This window comes from Ahaetulla prasina, chromosome 6, assembly GCF_028640845.1.
Source record: "Ahaetulla prasina isolate Xishuangbanna chromosome 6, ASM2864084v1, whole genome shotgun sequence".
In the NCBI taxonomy this organism is placed as follows: domain Eukaryota; kingdom Metazoa; phylum Chordata; class Lepidosauria; order Squamata; family Colubridae; genus Ahaetulla; species Ahaetulla prasina.
In genome coordinates, this window is record NC_080544.1 from 59,433,437 (window position 1) to 59,457,105 (window position 23,669).

At 37.3% G+C, this 23,669-nt stretch overlaps 2 protein-coding genes across 12 annotated transcripts in view; one reads left to right on the forward strand and one right to left on the reverse strand.

Annotated features, from left to right (window-relative positions):
- ACTR1A (actin related protein 1A) overlaps positions 1 to 3,720 on the forward strand; it is a 27,946-nt gene extending 24,226 nt beyond the window's left edge. For 8 of the 11 annotated variants that reach the window (XR_009155628.1, XR_009155630.1, XR_009155631.1 and 5 more), the window contains 2 exons: positions 1,361 to 1,515; positions 3,072 to 3,720. The gene's annotated coding sequence lies outside the window, so the exon portion shown is untranslated. The remainder of the gene's footprint in view (positions 1 to 1,360; positions 1,516 to 3,071) is intronic. The other 3 variants (XR_009155633.1, XR_009155637.1, XM_058187356.1) reach the window with 1 other exon arrangement.
- On the reverse strand, positions 137 to 16,037 carry MFSD13A (major facilitator superfamily domain containing 13A). The gene is made up of 9 exons (XM_058187355.1): positions 15,915 to 16,037; positions 12,825 to 13,083; positions 12,209 to 12,288; positions 11,089 to 11,538; positions 9,491 to 9,608; positions 7,873 to 7,969; positions 4,222 to 4,393; positions 2,631 to 2,824; positions 137 to 1,669 (listed from the first exon to the last, which is right to left on the reverse strand). Exons 2-9 carry the CDS (start codon positions 12,987 to 12,989, stop codon positions 1,416 to 1,418), a joined length of 1,530 nt encoding a protein of 509 aa, XP_058043338.1. The 5' UTR covers positions 12,990 to 13,083; positions 15,915 to 16,037; the 3' UTR covers positions 137 to 1,415.
- Positions 16,038 to 23,669: the final 7,632 nt, after the last annotated feature.

A 23,669-nucleotide genomic window follows, 5' to 3' on the forward strand; every position in this document is an offset into this window, starting at 1 on the left:
TGGTGAAGCCAGCCAATAGCCTAAGATGGGAAGAAAATACTTTCTTAAAAAACCATCTCGGCATTAACTACCACATAGCCAACAAATCAAACTATCACTGTCTCTCATGAACATGCACGCATACATACGCAAAACAAATTTTTAAAAGGACATTTAATGAAATGAAAATCAATGTAATCAGTATATAAACTGACAGCAATAAATTACACTGAAGCCATCCAACAATACAAAAGCTGTAAACATTTCATCATCCTGGTCTTTGAAGGCAAAATGGCAGTTGCAGCAGCTAAGGCTACTGTCTAAACAAAGTGATACTTGGCACACGCAAAGGGGGATATGATTTGGTCCCGACAGGAAATGTAGCCCAAAACATTTGGGAAAATCAAGAATATTTATGTTAGGCAATTTTTAGGCCATTTCCTGTGATCAGTATTTCTGCATAAAAATGATTTCATGGCCAGTTCTGCTCAGTTAGTGGCAGCTTTTTTAGCAAGGGGCAGTCTCAGAAAAGCAGAAATGTTGTCAGTCATCCATGAACAAACCAATACTTGGCACTGGTTCAGTGGAAATGCACAGACCCCTAGTCCTTATTCCCCCTTCAGTAGAACAGGAGAAAGTGGATTTTCAGCATAACCATTAGGATTAAAGATTGAAAATACACGTTTTTAATTTCTGACAGCTACATCTGCCTTTAGTACTCTACTTTTAAAAACAAATTTCTATCTTGAATTACGAGTGGGAATAAAGTACATTCATTCTCTTGAAAAGGATGAACATTGGAAATACGTGACCAGATTCAATATCAGAGAAGTTATTTTACAGAATCTAAGTGCTCTATTGCCCACTGTGAGAAATCATTAAGTTACAATTATTTTAACTGTATTTGGCAAAAATCAAGCTTGACCACCAATCCAATGCAAAAAAGAACAGAGATAAGGGAATACTTAAACCTTATCTATCACCTGTGGCAAAGATGTCTTTAAACAGTATATGGGGGTTGTGATACAAAGACCAGAAGGTTGCCAATTTACTCAACTCTATCCCTTCTTCATTAATATGACTATTTGTAATCTGATTGTTTAGCTCCCAAACCTGGAAATGAATTAGTATCAGTATGAACAGCAAGTAATTGATAAAATATTTTTAAAAATACAAGGCAATCACTTTTTCTGGACAACCTTGGATACAGAAGATACAAACTTTCAAACCTCTATGAATTCTACAAGACTGACTGGACCCTGGACAGTCTCACAAAAAATGTCAAGATAATTCAAAAGCTTCCATTTATTTTCCACTAGCCAATGCTGATCTGAAGATGTAACAAATTCCTGTTTATTCCCACTTTTTCCTTTTTAAAAAGGTCATGCAGTCATCGACAGTGGGAAGATGCTGCTCACTGTTATCTTCACTCTCAATTAAATAGTCTTGATTTCTCGAGAGTGATTCTCTGTAAAAGCTTGACGTTGAGATTTCACCGTCTGAAGGCGTCTGCCGTGCAAGCTGAATTGTGACCAGGTGAGAAGCTGTAGTAAAGCACAGGTCATGGGGACAAAGACGAGGAGGTAGAAGCAGCCCTGGCGTAGTGTAGGTTTCCAGGCTACACTGGAAGCCAACCTTGGCTGGGCACTCACAATACTGCTCAAGGGATCCCGTTGAAAAATGTCATAACCTGGGTCAACAAGAAAGATGAGATTGAGAAGTTGGGTCAACAAGAAAGATGAGAATGCTTTCAAGAATTGAGAGGGTCTAATTTGATTTTGTCACTTACTGAAAACATTTCTTTCCCTATTTTATTGATGTACTTCCACCTCAAAGCCCTCCTGATGCCTTCATTATCTGCTTTTGTAAAAATAATGAAGTTGGCCTTGAACAAGTTCTCAATATTTATAACCAGGACATTATTTGTATGACCATTTACTTCTTTGTAAGACTACCTGAATCACAGAGTAAAAAGTAACAGTTGTTGTCCTGATCAAACAAACATAAGGTATGCTCTGCCTGTTCCCTCAGTTTTGAACCAAAACTTATTTCCTTTTCTTTTTTTTTAGCAAAATAGTAAAAACAAGTGCAGCAGTAAAGGCCAAGTTGCAGTAGGGCAGGGGATTCTGTTCACTTTCACTGCACTTCTCAGGAAGATCCTTCACTAGAAATACAAATATTTCCATGCATGAAGTGATATTAGCAAAACAAGAGAAAATGAAATTCTCTTAAATAAGAATCTTTAAAAATTTAGATTAAAATCTTTTCCATCAAGCATATTTAGTGGTAGAAAACCCCAATTCCCTTTGGGTGTGCCTGTTGGGTGTGATTTATTCATGAACAAACTATCCTAGTTTGCTCCTTTCAATCTCAAAGCTCACTGGTGTATCTAGAAAAACAAACCACGAATCACCACATCACTAAGGGAAGGATTTTTTTCTTCTTTTGTAGCTTCACAATTCAGCAGAAAGAATAAGCTTAAGAGGGACCACTGTGCCGTTTCTTTTCTGGACCTATTCTAGACATTCCCCAAGAAAAAATAAGCTGACAATAAAAAGCAAAACAACTATTGTCATTGCTGATGTGTTGTCTGCCCAGTCAGTTATCCTGCTCTGATATTCTATCCGATTTCCCTACCACCCTTCACCTACCGGTGTAAGCAGAAAGCAGCCAGGTGCCTATTAAGGGGGCAAAGGTTTGGCCTGGTTTGGTTACCAAGGCCACCATGCCAAATAAGAGGGCTGAGGCAGCCTGCTGCCTCCGATTTAGCACCAAGTCTTCGTCCACCAAGTCAGACACTACCAGGTTCAGCAATTTGCAAGTCCCTTCAGTAAACACACGGTTACTAAGGAAAAAGAGAGGGAGGGTGTTAACAGAAAGCACTAGCATCAGGCTAAGAGAAATTCCAGTTCATTCTTGGCTGATTTGAAACAACTGGGGGTTAACTCAGTGCAAGAAACTTGCTGCTTTATTGCTTATGTGTATGTGTCTATAAATACACGGTATGTGTTTATGTGGTTGCATGTACATGAATACATCTAAAGACAAGCTGATTCAGTCTTGTTTTCTTTTTTATTGCCCTTCACTCCTAGATTGACTACTGTAGCTATTCAGAAAAAGATCCATAAAAGAAACATCGAAGAAGCATGTGGGAAAAGGCTCTACTTGCAACCCCCACAGCTCCCTCCAAAATTTATCATCATAAAGTGTAAAAGTTCATTTGTACAATTTTTAATATTTCTTTGCAATTAAAATATGAAAAAACAAACTTTGGAATATCATTACCACTGAGGTGAGATTGTTCTATATCCTATTGTCCACCCGAAGGTGCTGAAAACCTGGTTTTGCCATTAGGCCTTGGGAAATACAGTGTTTCCCCAAAAATAAGACCCTGTCTTATATTTTTTTGAACCCTGAAATAAGCACTTTGCCTTATTGCCATGTGCTCAAAAGCCTGATTGGGCCTATTATCAGGGGATGTCTTATTTTGGGGGAAACAGGGTAGAAACCTGCAAAATGGCTGTATTGTGTGTAAGATTTTGACTGCACTCCTCAGTGTTTTCTAATTCTACCTTTTAATTGTCCTAATTGTTTTTTGCTTTTGCTGTTTTAATAATGTGAACCATCCAGAGTCATGTATGTGTGATGGGCAGCTTTATAAATTCAATCAATTAATAAAAAAGCAGGTTTGATAAATTTCTCTAGGACATAAAACATCTGTTTCTTTTCACCTTCTTCCCCAAGATGAAAAAGGATCAAATTTACCATACCCTATTCATACATTTCTTAATACATTCACATTTCCTATGGCCACCAGAATCTGATTTTAATGAAAAGTAAAAAAAATAATAATGTGGTTCCTAGCCAAAAAAACAAAAACATCTGTCTCCGCTTTAATATGCTTTTTAGCATGGCAAAAACTCTGTTCACCAACTCAGTTCACCAAATCATCAGCCATGATGGCACTTTTAAAAACTCCTCGTTCCTCAGGAGCTAGATTTGTAATATAAAAAAGAAAACTAGATATCCACTGAGCTTCAGAAATCTGATCCTCCACAAGTTCACTCATCCCAAAAGAACATTAGTATCTCAAGAGATATAAATAACTAAGCATGCACCCAGAATTCAAACGTTAAAAAATTTAGCTTCACTTTCTATGACTTCAATCTATGTCTAATATTTTATCATAGAGGCCTAGTGTTTACCTAGCCTCCAATTCTCCAGTGTCATAGCAATAAATACCTGGCTATGAAGAAACAGAGCAAGTAGATCCAATCTGGTCCAGCAAGGAGCATTATTATACTGAGCAATAGTTTCAGGAAAAAAAGCCCTCGCACCACAGCATACACGCCCCACCTCCGGCAGAGAGAGAGGAAGTAGAGGTTGTTGAGGTGAGGAGCCACATAGGAAACACCTGTGACAAAGAATAAATAAAGGAGAGTCAGAGCTTAATGGCACAATCCCTATTTATACAGTATACAGAAGATCCTGGACAGAATCTTTCATCATCGAGAGGAAGTGTAGGAAAAGAGACCTGGCTAAGATCCTGAAGTGAATACCATACTAGACATGTTTTTCTTTTCTTGGTAATTTTCTTGGTAATGACTTCCTTTGCATTTACATATCTAGCAAGAAATGAAGAAATAAACTTATATACATTCTGAATAAACCAGCTAAAATTACTTTGGGGACCTTTGATTTCAAGAACTCAAAGCATAAAATGGACCTGATTTCACTGCATTAAATATCATTTTTAGCAGAGCAGACTAGACATATATCTTACAACCAATCATGTTCCTCCTTTTAAAATAGCCTCATTAGCCTAATCAATCAATCATAACAAAGGATTGATGGATGGATGGAAAGTAATCAGATTAATGTCTAATTCTTTTTCCTCCAATCAATAAATCAACTTATTATGGTTAAAGATTAAGGTGGGTGAGGTACAAAAAATTTGAAATCAAAAATACAACATACAAAAATAAAATTACATAAAAAGCTAGAAAGTATAAAAACAAAAATCTAAAAGAAGTCTAAAAAGAAAAATATACAATAAATGGACATTAAAACTTAGAAATCTTGATACATTGTATTATTTCAATATAGTGATGTTTAAGAGTATCGAAAATACTCCGATCAGTATTTCTGCATAAAAATGATTTCATGGCCAGTTCTGCTCAGTTAATGGCAGCTTTTTTAGCAAGGGGCAGTCTCAGAAAAGCAGAAATGTTGTCAGTCATCCATGAACAAACCAATACTTGGCACTGGTTCAGTGGAAATGCACAGACCCCTAGTCCTTATTCCCCCTTCAGCAGAACAGGAGAAAGTGGATTTTCAGCATAACCATTAGGATTAAAGATTGAAAATACACGTTTTTAATTTCTGACAGCTACATCTGCCTTTAGTATTCTACTTTTAAAGACAAATTTCTATCTTGAATTATGAGCGGGAATAAAGTACATTCTCTTGAAAGAATGAACATTGGAAATACGTGACCAGTTTCACCCGTATTAGAAATCTTGATACATTGTATTATTTCAATATAGTGATGTTATAGCTTAGAGTATCAAAAATAGAGAAAAATATTCTGTCAATGCTAACTATGATTTAAGATAATATTACAATTATAAAATCTAGAGGTTTTTTGACGTTTTAGAACATAACATTGAGAAAACCAGTACAACTCGCACTGAATTGTGATATAAAACTTTTGATCTAAGATAATTATTACATATTAAAGTGCCCATTATGTTCTTACTTGGTATGTTTGTGAGTGTGCATGTATCAATGAAAGGAAAATAAATAGAGAAAATTTAATAGGAATTGAAATGCTCAGAAAAAAAAATAGAAGAAAAATAAAACATAAAAATAAAACATTGGATTTCTAGCTTCTGTTAATTTGCAATATTTGCAAAAATATAAATGTGATTATATTTGCCAGGCTACATGATAGGTTGTATATGTGGGAACAATTCTGGCTTAAATTTAGTGAAATTTCTATTATGTATGTGTATTGTATATGTTTTGCCATTCTCTCATATTCTCCAAGTGAAGTTAACTTTTCTGATCAGATAGCAATGTCTTTCTTCCAATGTGGGGCAAAACTTACTGTAAGCATATATTTTGTTAACTTAGGATGTTTTTCTTGCTTTTTTTCTGAGATTATTACTAATAAGTTGTGGTTTCATTTCAAATGTAAATACCAAGATCTTCTAACTAAAATCGTGCAGGACTTTTTAGTACTTTTGAGGCTTTTTACATGTTTATCATCTGCGGTACAATGTTTCTGATGTTTCATGGCATTTCTAATATTTATTTCTAAATGATTGGTCTATCTTAGATATTACTGATAGAGTTTGTAAAAAATCTGTAAAACATTTTGCACCAATTTTCCCTTAGATTATAACTTGCTGCAAATTTTATAGATTTAGTCCAAAATTCTTTCCATTACTATGTAGAAACTCACTACTACAACATTTGAAATTAAATCATTTGAAATTAAATCATTCAATTTTCTGATTATTGAAAATCCATCAAAATCAATAGGACCCTTTAGTACATGCAATGAGAATGACAATAAGCTTTCCTCCAGAGGCAGAAAAATTGAAACATGCATAGAAGTTGTTCTGAATATTCAGTTTGGTTCTTTTACACGTTCTGGTTCAAAGAACATGTCAGTTTCTGCAGAATATATCATATTTGTTCTCGTTGTGTACATGGTTTAGATCAGGGGTCTCCAACCTTGGCAACTTTAAACTTGGACGACTTCAACTCCCAGAATTCTAGGAATTGAAGACCTCCAGGCTTAAAGTTGCCAAGGTTGGAGACCCCAGGTTTAGATTACATGAATTCAAGTTTTATATAAACTAAAAACACTTCCACAGTGATATAAGCAAATATTGATTCCTGCTAAGCAAATGCCTTTGCATAGCACTGACAGATCTAAAGCCCTTTTTCATTTAAAATGGAATAAATATTTATGATAAGTAGTAGGGTTTGAGGGTTGTTTTGTTTTAAAATTTAGAAGTCCAAATTCATACTAAATAGACCACATTCTGCATGATTCTATATCCTGAATTCATTCTAGAGTAAAATAACTTGCACTAAATGAAATTTTTAAAAATATTGTGAATCTAGATTTTTTTTTAATTAAAGCTCTCATAACAGTCAATATGGATGATAGTTAGGGATTATTATTAATCCAACCGCCCGGGAGAAATAAATTTGTCTGACTTTTGTACATTTGTATCCTTATGAATCTGAACTATACTAATATAACAAAGTGATAGTAGGCACTTTAGTATCACTCATATATGAGAGACAGAGAGAGAGTGGGAGGAGGTAAGGAAGGAGAGATCACTAAATAACTTATTAGCTACAATAAGCAGATCCAGTAAACTGTTGGAAAGAAAGGAACTATGAGGATACACAAAAATGTAATGTAATTCTATCTGGTTGACTTCAATCCTATAGCCTTATTACTGGTCCTATTTGTTTTCATGGAATTCACACATAAAGAATATATAATGCTACCTTTAAAAGACTATACTGTTTGTCATACTTAATTAAGAGAATGACTGGAACTAACTTACATAATTTGGATCTATACTATTGGATACTGCATATCATATCTGTAAAGTTTCTTTTTTTCAAGGGAAAGAAGTAAAAAAAGGTAATTCCAGAAAATGATTCAGCTGAGATGGGTCATATATTTTCTACCTTTAAAGAGTAAAAATATCCACTCCAGTCCAGCTTTACCTGTTTCATACGCCTAAATGTGCCCAGGTAGCACAGTCACTATATGTTGCAGCTGAATACATCTGCAGAATAATTTCTGGAAAGCAAGAATCTACAGCTGAGCAGTGCTTCCTATTATTCCCACCTTGGACTTACCTAGAAGAAATGATCCCATTGAAAGGGAGATGCGGTCAGACAGCAAATGCTCCAGGAACAGAGGGAAGAAGTTGCTGTTAAAGTGGCAATGAAAAACCTGTAAAACACATTAATAAGACCTATAAAAAGACAATTAGAGAACAAATAAACACACTGTATCCTTAATGCAATATCTGCCCCACAAGGATAAATATTCAAGCCAGTTCAGTGAGTCTGTATTAGATCAGAAAGAATCAAATGTGTTCCAGAGAATGATGGAACCCAATAGTTTATATTGCACAATGGGCTCTAAATAAGCCCTTTGAGGGGAATAACTACAGGAGTACTGCAACATACTCTACATTTATTTATTTATTTATTTATTTATTTATTTATTTATTTATTTATTTATTTATTTATTTATTTATTTCTTTCTTTCTTTCTTTCGATTTTTATACCGCCCTTCTCCCGAAGGACTCAGGGCGGTGTACAGCCAAGTAAAATTCAATATATAAACATTAAGAGAAAATTAAAAAGCATATTATAATGTGGCCGAAATTTTAAAACAAATTTAAATCTTAAAATATAAATAACCCCAATAAAATTTCAGTCCAGTCCCGCTTGAATAAATGGGTGCGTTTTCAGCTCACGGCGAAAGGTCATGCCCCTGAAGAGCGGTCAAAAATGTCAACTGGTGCAGAACGCAGGTGCCTAGATAGTAAATGATACCAGATATATGGCACACATAGCACCGCTTCTGTGTGAACTGCATTGGTTACCAGTATGTTTCAGGATGCAATTCAAGATGCTGATTGTAAAAAAAGCTGTGTTTTATTACTTTCAAGATGCAGGCTGCTGCTGACTTCATAACACAACAATTATTTGTACCACATTATACATTACTCCGGCTGTACATTATTTTTGGTAATATGCAAATAAACCACAGAGTCTGCACTGCCAATTAATACTGAAACACTATCAACATCTGCAAATGCTAAGAACATCTATTCATCATGTAACAGGAATGCCATGTTTGAAGACAGAATGGCCTCATAGCCTTTCTTCCTATGAAATATGAAAGTACACTGGTGAAGAATGCAGAAAAGGAACCTTTGTTCTGTTGCACACAGTAACTTTTGAAGATTAACTTCAAATTTCTTCCCAAAAGGAAGGCATTACTTTTCTCTTAATAGAAAAAAACACAAAAACATTTAGAATTCTCAAGAATGTTCTTATCCCACCATACAAATTATTTTGTCTGAGAAACAGGAAACTGAAATGTTTATCATAAATTTTCCCAGTAGTTGACTTGTCACCCACGGTCAAGATGAGACTATTAGTCAGATTCATCCTGAAATCTTTCAGATCAACACTGCTTGCTAATTCCAACTTTCCCAACTCATCGCTTTCTAGATGTGTTGGAATTATAGTTCTTAGAAATCTTAGCCAACATACTCCTCAACCAGGCTGGCTGAGAAACATAATATTGAATACAGAGACAGAGACAAATTATCAGAGATTTATGAAATTATCTGGAAGATCACCAACACTCTGCTGGATAGGATCCCTATCAATATATTAATTAGGCTTTTAGCTAGCAGCCAGTACTGTTTTGTTACAGAGACTAAGCAACCCCTACCTGCATTAAATTCATGGAGACAAACCATAGAAAATTTTGATGTCTGGAAAGCTGTTTGAGGTACTCAGCCAATGTGATTCTTTTATTTTGATTTCTAGAAGGATGATCAATGTATAATCTGCAAGAACAAATTTCCACATTTTAAAGATAGCCAATATAATGAATTCAGGTCCTTATCTTCTTGAACATTTATTTTCTGGATTAGGTAGAGAGGATAAAGTTCCAAGGCAATCATATCATGCAAGAACAAGATACAAATGAATAATAGTCTCTGCCTTGTCTTTTTATATAAAATGATGTATTTTTATCTAGTCATCAAACCAAAAGCAACACAGAATACAATTTGTTTAAAAGAGGGCTTCAGTAAAACTTTCAAGGTGAATTTTTCACCATTTTGTTCCAGAAGGCAAGCTCCATCTCTATTTACAGGGTTCATTGCAAAAGTGCTCAAGAATTATACAACTAAGCTTGAGGCCATTTTGCAGATACTGATATTTTGTTTCATTTTTCTGAATCTCTCAATATTAAAGCTAGAAACTTCATGGGGAAGGGTAGAGACCACAAGGAAAAATAGACAATTATCATTAACTGTATTATATCAGAAGGGGAGGGACTAGTGTCCTTCAGATATTTTGAGCCTCACCTTCCTCTTGGGTTATGCCAACTAAATCTGATGGGAATTAAAATTCCTAATTCCTAATTTTTGGAATTAATAGATAATTTTTATTATCTATTATATTATAAATTATACAGAGAGATGATTTGGCATGGTGTTGAGGCACCAAAGAAGAAACTAAGTGTCTGTAAGGTCTGGTTCTGCCTTAAGCAGTAAGCCAACTGGGTGACTTTGGGCCAGTCACTCTCTCTTAACCGTAGGATGGAGGTAGTGACAAAGCACTACTGAAAATCTTGCCAAGAAAACTGCAGAGACTAGTCCAGATGGTCACTGGAAATCAAGAAAAAAGGAGAAGAAAAAGAATACCTCATTTTGAATAAAAAGAGATAGTGAACACATGGTAAACACATAGTAACATAGTAAACACATTTATTTTAAACATTACAAAAAGTTTAAAAGAAAAGCTAAATATTAGCCAAATGTTTTTGAAAAATCCAGTCAAATAACCATAGTTAATTATTAAGCAGCCAGGTTTTAGCATTACATATTTTATTTGGCTAGCAGAAAAAGCACTTAAGTATTAGAGTGAATAGGCTTGTTCTGCACAAACCTTTCACACATATGGATTAAACGCATCCAGTGTCCAGAGGGATTAAATACAAAATCCAGTTAGAACAACTTCATACAGAATTTCTTCATACTGTATTTCTATATAGTTTAATGATTTAAATTTTCCACTACAGTTGGAAAGCATGGTTCTTTGGTTTCGCACCAACCATGGATCTGGAAGCTCAGTCATGCACTGCTTTTTAAAAGAACCTGCACTCATCTCCTTAAAACTTGAAAAGTCTTTAGTCATTTCTTTCACAAGGAATAGAACAATACTTGGAGAAAGCGGTCACCGTTTAACCACAACATTTTGTATACACTGGGCAAGTTATTTAAAATGAAAAAAGATACTAAACAACCAAACACCACTCACTCTTTTAACACTTCGTTTTCATCCCATTTCACATGTCCATCTGTCTGAAGCCGCTGCCTCAGTAGCCACGTGGCCAAGGTAAACCCAAGTGCTGAGCAGAAAGCCAGAGCCACGCAGAATACCCTGAAGGAGAAGAAGTCCTCTTTGTTCCACACAGCATAGGACATAAAAACTGAGAGAGAGCCAATGGCACTGAAGAGTGAAGAGTAGAAGTTGAGGTCAGTTCTATCCTTTGCAGACACAGCGAGATCAGCAAGCAAAGCATTCTGGTTTAGATCCACCACAGTAAGGAAGCTGTCATATAGGCAGAGACAGATAAGGAATTGTAAGCCTGGGTTGGCCCAGGCAATCCAAAAAGCCAGAAATGACAAGGCAAATAATGGACCATTGCGTCTTAGAGCTTTGAGTCTCTTTGAAACAACTTCTGGAGTGGAGATTGCTATTCCAGACCTAAAAAGAAGAAAAATATAGTCTATGAAAACTGGTTGACCTTCACTCCACTTCACTCATTCAGTTTTAAATTAGACATCACCTTTTTGGCCAAATAGTAAGCTAATTTGTCTCAAGCATGGATTCAAAGTTTCTTCCCTGATACTCCCCTTTTGCTGGAAACTGTCGTCAGAGATTGACATACAAGTAGAAAGCAACATCAAATTTATCTTTAAAGAGTTGGAGGCATTTCTCCAAACTAAAGAAAAGGAACATTTTGATATAATCTAGACCTTTGAAAGCTTGGTCCAAGGACACAGGACTGACCTTAGACCAACCTAAATTAATATAAGAGGGTAAGCTTGTTTACTTCACAGCCTGGGAAACTTACAGAGAAACTGAAAACGAAAGATATGCATCTTAAGAGGAAAAAAATTATTGCCAGTACAATAGTAAAGCAACCTACATAGTTATCTTTTTTTCTGTGGAGCTTCCAATTTTAAGCTGGTTTCTGACTAAGTGTCTGAATGTCTGCAGGATGCATTACTGTGAATAGTGTGAAATCTGACATGTTTTATGAAACATAATTGTAATTGTTACATTCTTTTAAAAATCTACTGTTAATGAGCTTCTCTCTCTCTTCCTATGCTGTTTAGACTTTGAAGCAGGACATGAATGAAACTCTGCTTACTGCTGGGTGCTAAGAAAAGCTCTGTCACTCAACCAGCCAAACAGAGGATCGTTGAGGCTGTTCCAGATCAGAAAAACAGTCTAGGAAAAAAACAAAACGAATATGACTTCAATACTGAAATATTTAACCAAATCTATTATCTTACAAGTTAGCCATGCCTATATTGGGAAGAATAACCACAATAATTGAAATGCCTATATACATTACCCTTTTAAGGAGTTGCTTAAAGGTACACAAGAGTGTCTACACAAGATGCAAAGCACTTTTACCTATTTTGGATCTGAATATTGCAACCACTAGGAATCTGATGCCAGATATTTTTAGACTAATTACTGTACTCTGAAATAATTTATTACTGCAACTCATTTCAAACTTTACCCAGAATTCTAGCAAGCTACAGTTTTTACATTTTACTGTCACTAAATCTTTACAACCAATGCAAATGCTATAGTACACATATATTTGTATGTTTGCATACATACTGGCTAATCAATAGTTTACACATCTTCTATGATAACTATGCCATAATAAATTATAATTTATTTAATTTCTGAAATACCACATGCTATCACATGAAAGGAAGGGCTAATGCTGATTTTCAAAGTTAAGAACTTACCTCTCCAATCCAAAAGGAAAGTTTATCAATTTTATATATAGACACAAAGGTGTCCACATAGTAGAGAAGAAACACATTATGCAAAATTGAAATAAAGAGAGACAAGGATCCATAAACTACTCCAACGGGGAAGTTGAACAGGCAAGCTAAAAGCTTCAAACCCATGTTGATTCACGTTCTAGATGTCACCTCCAGTTCCAAAACGACCTCTCTGTCCAGTACTTGCTGACTTGTTGGTGGGACCAAACCATCATTAACTCTGTTTGGGCAGACAAGAAGAAATTGGGTAATTTAGTGTATAGGTTTGACATTTCCTACTTCTCCTTCAAAGAAAGAGATAAGTTAAATTGCAACAAGGAAACCAACTTCAACAAGTGTTGCTCTGGCTTCAAAACCTACATAAGATGTAGAAAACGAAATTTATAATAGGATTTATACATACAGTAAGAAAGGAATAATGCATCACATGACAGTAGGTTTCAGATCAAACTGACTGCTCACTAAGCTCTATTGTCCTTTGGATATTTATATACATCTAATAAAAATCAACCCTACTTTTCTGTTGATGCGTCTTCATAGTTCTTAACTAAGTATATAAAATCATTTAAAATTAATTTTAAATCAAAATATTTTAAAAGTAAACAAACTAGAATGTCTTAAGCTTGTATAATATCACAGATGCATAGTAGAGGGATTGGATGGGGATGATGGAAATCATACTCTAATTTGAAAGGCAGCTAGAATGAAGTATTACTAATATTAAATAGGAAGGGATGCTGAATGCCTAACTTTTTAAAAAGATAACTTTTAATGTGCTAATTTTATAACACATGATAGCTGTCTTCCCATACATGGCACTTTCCAGAGTCCTTGGGCTATAGATCTTGAATTCCCATTTTTTGTGCAGGCTGTATTCACACAATATGTACATTCAAGGTTAGTTAGATCAAGGCTTACTCAATTTTCTGGATTGATATAGTACATGAATTATTAACTAGCTGCACAGAATGAGTTTTTACAATATCTAAGACTGAAATGGAAAATCTCCTTCCAAGTCTTTCTGTGTGTTGTCCAATGCAGCTACAGACTAACTTCTGAGATATTTTTTGTTTTTTCATAGAGGGTTTATCCCCTTTCTGAGAGAAAACTAGAATCATACCAGGCTTATGTGCTGTTTACAGAATTACATGTCTCTTGAAAGCACAAGTTCTTTGCAAGACTCCTTTCAAAAGAATATGGCAAGTTTAAAGATCAAATAGGAACTACAATACATGAACTACAATACTTGAACTTCAGCAGTCCACTTGGCACATTGGTACATAATTGCCTTAATTTGAAGGCATTTGGAGATAACATATTAAAAAAAAAAGAAACACAGTTTTTGTATTGGGATGGTGTTTTCTGAATTCAGAGTAAGGTTGACCTTTTGCAATTCAATCTATATAATTCTATTACACCATAATATGAACAGATTTATTAACTTTAAAAATTCAAATAGGAATCTAATCCAGAAAGGGCAAAAAGAGGGATAGGAAAATTTTTAAATAGATTCTTAAATATATTTAAATATATTTAAAATCAAGATTTTCACATGCAAAATTGACCTCCGATTATAGTCAGCCACATTTAAACACTACTGTACTATCCCAAAAAGTATAAATTAAACTGAAACAAGGAAATTGTTTCTCATTCGTCAGCAATATAATATGATCTATTTCTTGCAAGAAACTAAAGTCGACATTTTGACAATTATAATCAGAAGCATTTTCAGTCTAAATTTTTAGTCAAAATGTTGCCTAAGTTATTAATTGGAATATTCAAACAAAAAAAAATGCTTGGCAGTTTAAGTCAACTAGAAAACCCCAATATGATTCACTGACTTTGTACATTGTTTGAACATACTTGAGAGTTTGTTGGATGGCATTAATGTTCAATGTTTAATTGTCTCTCTCTTTTTTTTTTACATTTATATCCCGCCCTTCTCCAAAGACTCAAGGCGGCTTACAGTCTTTTGGAAAGTTGAACGCTTTTTTTTCAGAGAACGAAAACGCTGTGCTTTGTTCTATGACTAGGTCATCTATTTTAAGAGTAAAGTGCTCAGGAGAGTTACCTGTTTATTTGTCTACATAATTTTTTAACAATAAAGAGAAAAACAATGGCAGGAAAATCCCTTTCCCTGGTCAGTTTTCTAAAACTATAACTAAAATCTGTGGGAAAATGATATCAGGAACCATTAGTTTGAGTCAGGAATAAATGGTAAAAGAAAGGAGACATGGTAGGCAGCACCAGGTGATAGGCACTGCAAACTGCAAAGGCTGCTGCTACAAAAACTCAAAAAAGTGGGATGAAAGGCCCGTTTCGAGACAGTGAGAATTTTATGCACGAGCAGGTAGTTGGATGCATATATCTGCCTTTCAGCCACGCCGTTTTCCACAGGAGTATAACAGGAAAGTAAATATACAGGAAAGTAAATATACTGATGTGTTATATGGCAGCTCATTGTAGCCTATAACGAACTGCCACATAGCACAACTGTATATTTACAATCCAGTTTTGTTCTTGTGTACAGGCTTCCGGTATCTAGACGAGTGTTTCTCAACTTGGAAACTTTTAAGCTGTGTAAGACTTCAATTCTCTTATATATGCAGGCTGGGGGATTTTGGGAGTTAGAATCGACAGGTCGTAAAGTTGTCCAGGTTAAGAAACACAAGGTCTTTTGCCCCGGATAATTATCTGGAAACACAAATGGGAGTTCAGGAAGCATCCTTCAGCTCTGCCTGTCAATATGATAACATTATCGAAGAAGCCACCAGGAAACCTAAAGAAATGCCTCAAAGAACGAGTGGTTTAGCCTAATGCAGGGCAAGAATCTGCAATCTACAGGAAATCAGGAGCTAACCGACCACCGAGAAAGAAACCGCTTTAGAAGCGCTAATCCTTTAAAATTAGAATTAAGATCGAATGACTTGAGAACGAACATTCTTTAAAAGAAGAAAGACGAGGCAGTTTTTAAAAGACTTTTAAGATATATTACTATAAACGAAGGAGGGGGGGGGAACCCTCAAGGAAATCACGAAGAGTTTCGCCTACCCAGACATCGCTAACCGAACTCCGCTGGCATCTACAGCCCGATTTTGCCTGTTCCGTTTTCAGCATCGCGCAGCCGTACTTCATTTCTCAGGGGCCAACCTCCGGAGTTTCAGTGACGTTCACAGGACGGCCATCTTTAACGCTGAGAAGACGAAGCTTTAAATGCCATGTTTGGTGTGGGCAGTAATAATAATAAAAAAGAAACGTTCGGTAGAATTAGTTCATTGTCAGGAAAACGGCTGTTTTTGCAATGGTATCACTAATTTTACCGCGATCCGTATGCTTTGCATCCAACTTCAGGATGTTTTCTTCTCGGTCTTAATTTTTTAAGTATATTGTAAATCCTGTTTATGTTATAATTCCAGATTGTTGTTGTCCTATAAGAATTTCAAACGTATATAGGGCATCATGGAGATGATATGCTGATCGATGACGTGGGATAATGGTGTGTGTTTTTTAAATATAAATCAGTAAGTTAGAAATGTTTCAGTATTTGCTCAGTTTATTTGGATTCCAATATAGCAGCCACCAAAACAGGATTTATAATTTTAAAACTTAAAGCAATGCATTTCCAGAATATCAAAGAAGTGAGTTAGATGCATATTATGGAAGAGACTGCGGTTTTTATTCATTCTTGGGATACTGATTTACTCCCCTAAATTGCTCCCACCTTAGAAAAGAAAAGCTACCAGTGGACTTTTTCAAGAATAATCATTTGACCTGGATGGTATAAGGTTTTTTTGCCTTAAGCAAGGGGTTAGACTGGGATAGGGCCAGAGTCCCTTCCAACTCTATTCTATTTCCAAAATGCTCCACGCAACTGTTGTTTGGGATTGCAAAGAGATTATTACCTGCATGTTTCCTCCAGTGATGTGTTACATAAGTTTTAAAACTTTGTTGAAATGTCTTCAATTGGTTTGCCAAAAAAGAAGCTCATCATCAAGATAGTCTAGATGCCACCCTTTAATGTAGTGTCACCAATGGAGCATCTAGTAAGGTTTCTTTTCTTTACAATAATTAGATTGGTTCAGTGTTTAATTTGAATACATAGATAGGTAGCTTGGAGCAATATGTCTTGCTATTTATCCTCTGGATTCTTGAGTAGCTTTGCTTGCATTGTGAAAATAAATTGCCCCTTAGACTTTCTCACTTTTTCCATACTTACTACTGAACCTCATTAGAGTTCCATGGTGGGGCTCCCTACATAAAGGGAGTTTGAACAAATGATACCAATTGTTGGCATTTGTTTCACTTATTTCATATAGGCTGCCAGTTTGGTCTAGTGGTTACGGCACCAGAGTGGAAACTATGAGAATGTGAGTTCTAGTCCCACTTTTGGCATGAAGCCAGATAGGTGACCTGGAAACAGACAGTCTCTCTTATCCTAGGAAGCATGCAATTTTATTTATTTATTTATTTATTTATTCGAATTTTTATACCACCCTATCTCCCAAAGGACTCAGGGCAGTTCACAGCCAGATAAAAACATGCAAATAATACAGGTAAAAACAACAATTAAAAAACTTATTAATTAGGCCGAATTAAAAATAGCAATGGCAAACCACTTCTGAAATCTTGCTAAAAATGCTGCAGGGACTTGTCTAGGTGTGAAGACTGACTCAAAGCCACTGCTCCCAAATAAATAAAAAATGAAGTCATCCGACAAATAATCTGCATTTGGAGTACTGTAGTAACTTCACCACTACGCAATTTAGGTGGATGCAGATTATCTTTACCTTTTTCAAATGGATGCAATGATACTAAATAATAGAGGTAAATTCCCCTCTTTTCACACACAAAATCCTAATCTCCCCCAAATGATCTCTGAGTCAGGTTTTAGCTCTCTACAAAAACTCAATTGGGGAAGATGGTTCTTATAGCTATGGGGGCAAGTTGTTCCACAGAAGGATGCCATCATTGAAAACGCTCTGTTAAGTCTTTTCTGCTTTTAATATCCTGGTTTTAACTGCTTTTTTATTGCAAACTATTTGGCAATGGTAATATACTCAATAAATAAATAATTATATAAATCTATCGTTAAGGTTATCTGTTTTAGCATAATTAACTTTTATCCATTAATTTGTTGAATTCTGCTATGTAATTTGTAATGAATATAGGGCATTATAGAATCAGATTTGTGGTGTTTTCAGTATATGGAATAAAATTCTATTTAAATCACTGGCATTACATAGTTCAAAATAGCCTAAAAAGAATTGAGGAGGATGTCCTTAGAGGTCCATGTGTTGTTGCTTTTTAACTTCTTCTGAGAAGGTCTGCATCATACATGAGTCAAGGAAGACAGTTAATTCACTTTGTTCTGTAAATATTGTTTTATAATCTTTGTAATATCAGTTGCCACTGATGACTCACAGATTCCACTTACTAAAACACAGGAATATAATGACTGATACTGTATTGGGAAACGTTTAACATACCTTAAATAGCAATAGTGTACATGATGAAATAGAGAACCTGATTTGTCTTTTAGGACGTTTCCTTACTTTTTTGGCATTTGGTCTTTTTTCTGAACTCTTATTTCTCTGCTTTTTGATATTCTATTATAATCCATTACATTTGATAGCTAATTTAAAATTTTGAAAAGAGATTACTTAGAATGATCTATTAAATATTCAAATTTATTTCCACATCAGTGTAACACTTCATGAATAAAAAATATCCTAGAATTGGTATTACTATCACTAGCCTGTACCCCAAAAGAAATAAACTACCACTGAAATGTGTTTTAAACTTTGTGCAACAACTATGATTTGGTAAATGAGTAATGAAATTGTAGTTTATTTAATAAAACAGTTAAATCATACAATCTTCAGGTTACATCCTACTCCAATTAGCACTTTGTATTTATTTACAATATTTGCCTACCGTCGCTATTGTCTGACTACAGAAAACAAAAGTTCAATATTCCAGTTCTAGTAAGAACATAATCTCTAGTTGCTCACCCATCAATCCATGCAGTGGTGAAATTCAAAATTTTTCTCTACCAGTTCTGTGGGTGTGGCTTGGTGGGGGTTATGTGCCTGGGTGGGCATGGCCAACTTGACATCACTCACGTAGAGGGATGCCTCACCTGGCCCCTCCTCTCCCAGCCACTCCTTGTCGCAAATGGCAGGAAAATGGGAGGGGAATTTTTCTGCCTACCATCTTTCCCTCAGTCTGTGCTAAGCTTCAGGAATGGATGACAGGCAGGATTGGATGACATTCTCCATTTTCCTGCCTTTCATGAAAATGGCTCCATTCCAAGCCTTCAGCATTGCAATCCTGGGGTATCCTGGGATATGCTGAAGGCTCATAATGCCTCTGCTTCAATGCAGAATGACTTTCTCTCGTCTCTTTCTGGGCATGGCGCTTCTGCCTGTTGGGCCACTTCACAAAGCTGGCAGCTCCACAGCCAGCTGCTTTGCTTTTTCCCTCTTTTTCCTCATGGGAGGTTTGCGTGGTGGCACCAGCAGAGGCATGGGGAAGGCAGGGACGATTCCAATCACCAGCCCCTTCGTCCCACTGTCTCTTGGCTTGCCTGCAGCTGTACCGAACAAGCACCAGCATGGGGCATCTGGATTGCCTGCCTCCCTGGTGCCGCTGTGCAAGCCTCCTGCAAACCTCCCAAAAAAAGGGAAAAAGCAAAGCAGCTGGCTGCAGAGCTGCCAGCTTCGGGGAAGTGGCCCAAGAAGCAGAAGCGCTGCGTCCAGAAAGAGAAGAGCAAAAGCAGTATTTGTGCTGTTCCAAGGGGCCAGTGGGCTTCAGAGGCAAGGCGAGCTCTGGGGTGGCAGCAGAAGGCAGACAAGCATGGCAGGGCTGCGGGGAAGGGAGTAGGCTGCTAGCTCCCTACCCCGCAGCTAGGCAGCCCCGACATGCTTGTTTTCCTGCCTTCCACATGGCTTTCCTGGCGGTTGATGTGGCCAGCTTACAAAGGCAAGCAAGTGCCTGGATGGGTGGGGCGGGGTCAATCGGGTGGTTTTTACTGGTTTAGCGAACCATTTAAAATTGCCACTACCGGTCCAATCCAGTTGAATTCTACCCCTGAATCCATGGGTCAAAGGCCCATTGAAATAAATAGTTCATGGTTCTTCAGAAGAAAAGGTGACTTGGGACAAAATTTATTTTCAGAGGGAGCATATTCTAAAGCACAGGGACCACTACAATTAAGGCCTAACACCTAGTCCATACCAGGGGTGAAATGCTTCCAGTTCGGACAGATTCAGATGAACGAGTAATGAAGATTGGAGCTGGTTTGCTGAACCGGTAGCAATGGCTGGCTGGCCATACCCCTCAACTGGTCCACAGCCCGTAGTCCTGCCATGCTTCCCTGCCCTCCACGTGGCCTTCCCGGCATCCCCATGGCAGCTTGCAAAGGCAGGTAAGCAGAAACCCACGTAGAAGGCAGACAAGCATGGCAGAGCTGCGAGGAAGGAGCTAGCAGCTTACTCCATTCCCCGAAGCCCTGCCATGCTTGCCTGCCTTCCACGTTGCCTTCCCAGTGGTTTCCCTGCCTGCTTGCCTTCCAAGGTCAGTGTTCAGCTACCCCTAATCCCCACGCCCTTTGGGGAGATTCAGTGGCTGCTACCTTTGCTCAAAATGCCTCTCGCATCTTTCGGAAGAAATTGGGAGGAGTGGGAGAGCACCCAGCAAAGGCCAGGAATACCCAAGAGGGAAGGCAAGGTGACCATGACTTTCTCCTCCTCCTTGTGGGGTTCATTGAGTTTTGCAAGCTCACCCAAAGTTTGCAATTTTGCACAGCCTTTGGGGCTTTTGTGCAGCAAGCCCCCCCTCTTCCTCCTCCTCCTCCGCAGCTTTAACATTGGTTTTTAATTCACGAGGAAGGAATAGAAACCCTCCCCATCCCACCTGAGCACCGATTAGTTTTTCTTGTCACGCACGGCAGGAATCCAGCCTTTGTGTGGGAAAGAGTTGCTTCCTGCTGGCCCGACGGCCCTTTGGGGAGATGCAACCATTGCGCTGGGACTGAGAAGGGTGGCGGCACTGGCACTGAGAGGGGCCGTTCATTTTCTTCCTTCTCCTGCTGCTGCTGCTGGAGCCAAGGCTGCTGCTCTACTGGGGTGTGCATGGGCAGCCCCAGGAGGGCAGGCAAATGTAAGGCTGATGCTGGTGATGGGGAAGAGAGATCGCTGCGCTCAGTTGAAGAGCCACTTCGGGGGAACATGGCGAGGCTCGCTCACCTTTTGGGCTTGGTGTATTCCGTTTCTGCGGGGCCTTTGGGCTACTGCCGCCCGCTTGCCTTCCCCTCCGTCTCGGGTCCCGCTGCCTGCATCCAGCCCATGACGAGTGATGCGCCACTTCCGGGACGGCCCTCCCACCCTCCTGGAGCATTTTCTTCCTTCTCCTGCAGCAGCTGCTGCTCAGACCAGATGTGTGTGTGTGTGGGATAGAGAGAGAAAGAAAGAAAGAAAGAAAAAGAAAGAAAGAAAGAAAGAAAGACATGAGTGATGTCATGTTGGCCCACCAAGCCACACCCATAGAACCAGTGGCAAAAAAATTTAGATTTCACCCCAGTCCATACCCACCTGCATGTGGGGGCAGATCTCTCAAAAAGTCATCTCTAGATCAGGGGTCTCCAACCTTGGCAACTTTAAGCCTGGAGGACTTCAACTCCCAGAATTCCCCAGCCAGCTTTGCTGACTAGGGAATTCTGGGAGTTGAAGTCCTCCAGGCTTAAAGTTGTCAAGGTTGGAGACCCCTGCTCCAGATAGTTGGAGCAGATGAGCAGAATTGTACTTTGCAAGGTAGTTCTGGATATATCCTGGGGTTATCCTATCACAACATTTTATATCACTATATTATAAAAAGTCAATCCAGCAGACAAAAACAATTACACAATAAACATTTAAACAGTAAAAGGAATGAAACAAAATTAGGGCCATGGATAATTGAGTTGAGCTGAAATTAATTAGTCATTTTCGCTAATCAGAAATGATGATACAGCCACAGTCAAATGATACATATAATCTTAAACCATGAACTGTAATTAGAGTTATGTGGGCTCTTAATAATAAGGCCCATCACACACAGCTCAATTAACCTATGATGATAATGTAGCCCAAGATGCTAATCTGTTCTGTGGGTTTATACTTTACTGCAGTGTTTTCCAACCTTGCCCACTTCCAGGGTAATGGACTTAAACTGCCAGATTCTTATCAATGGCCATGCTGGCAGTGGAATTCTGGAAGCTGAAGTCCCAAAAATGCCCAAGGCTGGGAAAGACTGCTTTACAGCTAACATCAAACAGCATAACACATCTTCTCCTACATCTCTTTTTTCAATTTCCTTTTTGGAAAAAAGGCTATTTACTAGTTTTGGCATCATTAATTTTGAAAGTTTTTCAAACAAGTGTAAAGTTGGAAGAAAATTGATTCCTAAAGATAATTCCAAATAATAGACTATCTGGGCCTAATGATAGAATTCCTCCTGAAATTGATTTGTATTAGGATTTCTTTTGCCTAACAAAGAATGAATGATGGCTAATTAATTGCCCCAGGTGTTGCCTGGGGTTGATAAAATGAGTTAATGAGGAGCAATGAGCTGAAAGTAATAAGTGTGTGGAAAGAGAGAGTTGCAAGTAAGACTGGTTAGTGTAAGATTGTTTGATAACAATGTTTTGTTTTTAGATAGAAGAATAGGGTGGGATTCAAAGTCCTAAAAGGTAATCAATATTTAATAGTGATACATTTTTAAAGTTGTGAAATAGCCAATATAATAATTGGTAGTTTTACTAAACATTTACAAATGCTTTCTGTAATATGTTATTTTTATAATAATAGGGCTGTTTTAATTCTTGACTAATACTTATATAAGCAGTACTTGTGAGATGCTTTTGATTGTTGTTGAGTATTACTGGATTTAAAATGCTAGTGAGGCTTTCCAGCCTGTTACGTAAACAAAGTTAGGGCATCTTCCTCCAGCTGAATGGTTTCCAGATATGGTAAACTGTAATTCTCTCAATCTCTAACTAGCATAACTTCTGACAATGGGGGAGATGGGACTTTTAATCCATTGTCTAATTAGCTTTGTTTTTCTAACATTTCTTATTAGGTTTTTTGTTGTTGTTCTTGTTGTTGAAAACAACTAAAGGTTCAACTCTTGTTGAAGTGTACTAGGTAAACTTCAAGTATAGTGTACTAGGGTATATCTTACATGTCTCTGCTGATTACTCTGCTGATTATAGATTACATAAGATTATTTATGAAATAGTAGGATGACTAGCCTATTGTGGACCTGCAGTTTGCTAGCCAAATGCTATGTTGTGAGAAATTGAGCAATGTGGTTATGGTTTATGGTTCAGTGTAATGTAGAAATTCTTACAATTATGTTAGCTCCATAAATTCTGTACAGTAGGTTATCTAAAGGTTAGAAGACTGTGGACTCAGCCAGTAGCTGAGTCCAAAGAGTATATTGAACAACAATGCCAAGCCAACTAACTTGAAATATGTAAACATATCCTGTGCAGCTAGTAGAACTGTAAAATGTGAGAATGTAGAAAATTGGATTAATTGAGAAACCATGGTCCAACAGAATATGGATAAGCATGCTAGGAGAACCAGTTTAAGGCGCCAGGGTAGAAGCAAGGAGACTAAGTTCTAGTCCAGCCTTAGGCACAAAGCCAATTGTGTAACCTTGGGCCAGTCATATACACTAGGCCAAAAGAAGGCAATAACAAAGCATTTCTGAAAATCTTGCCAAGAAAACAGCAGGGACTAGTCTAGGCAGTTGCTAGGAGTCAAA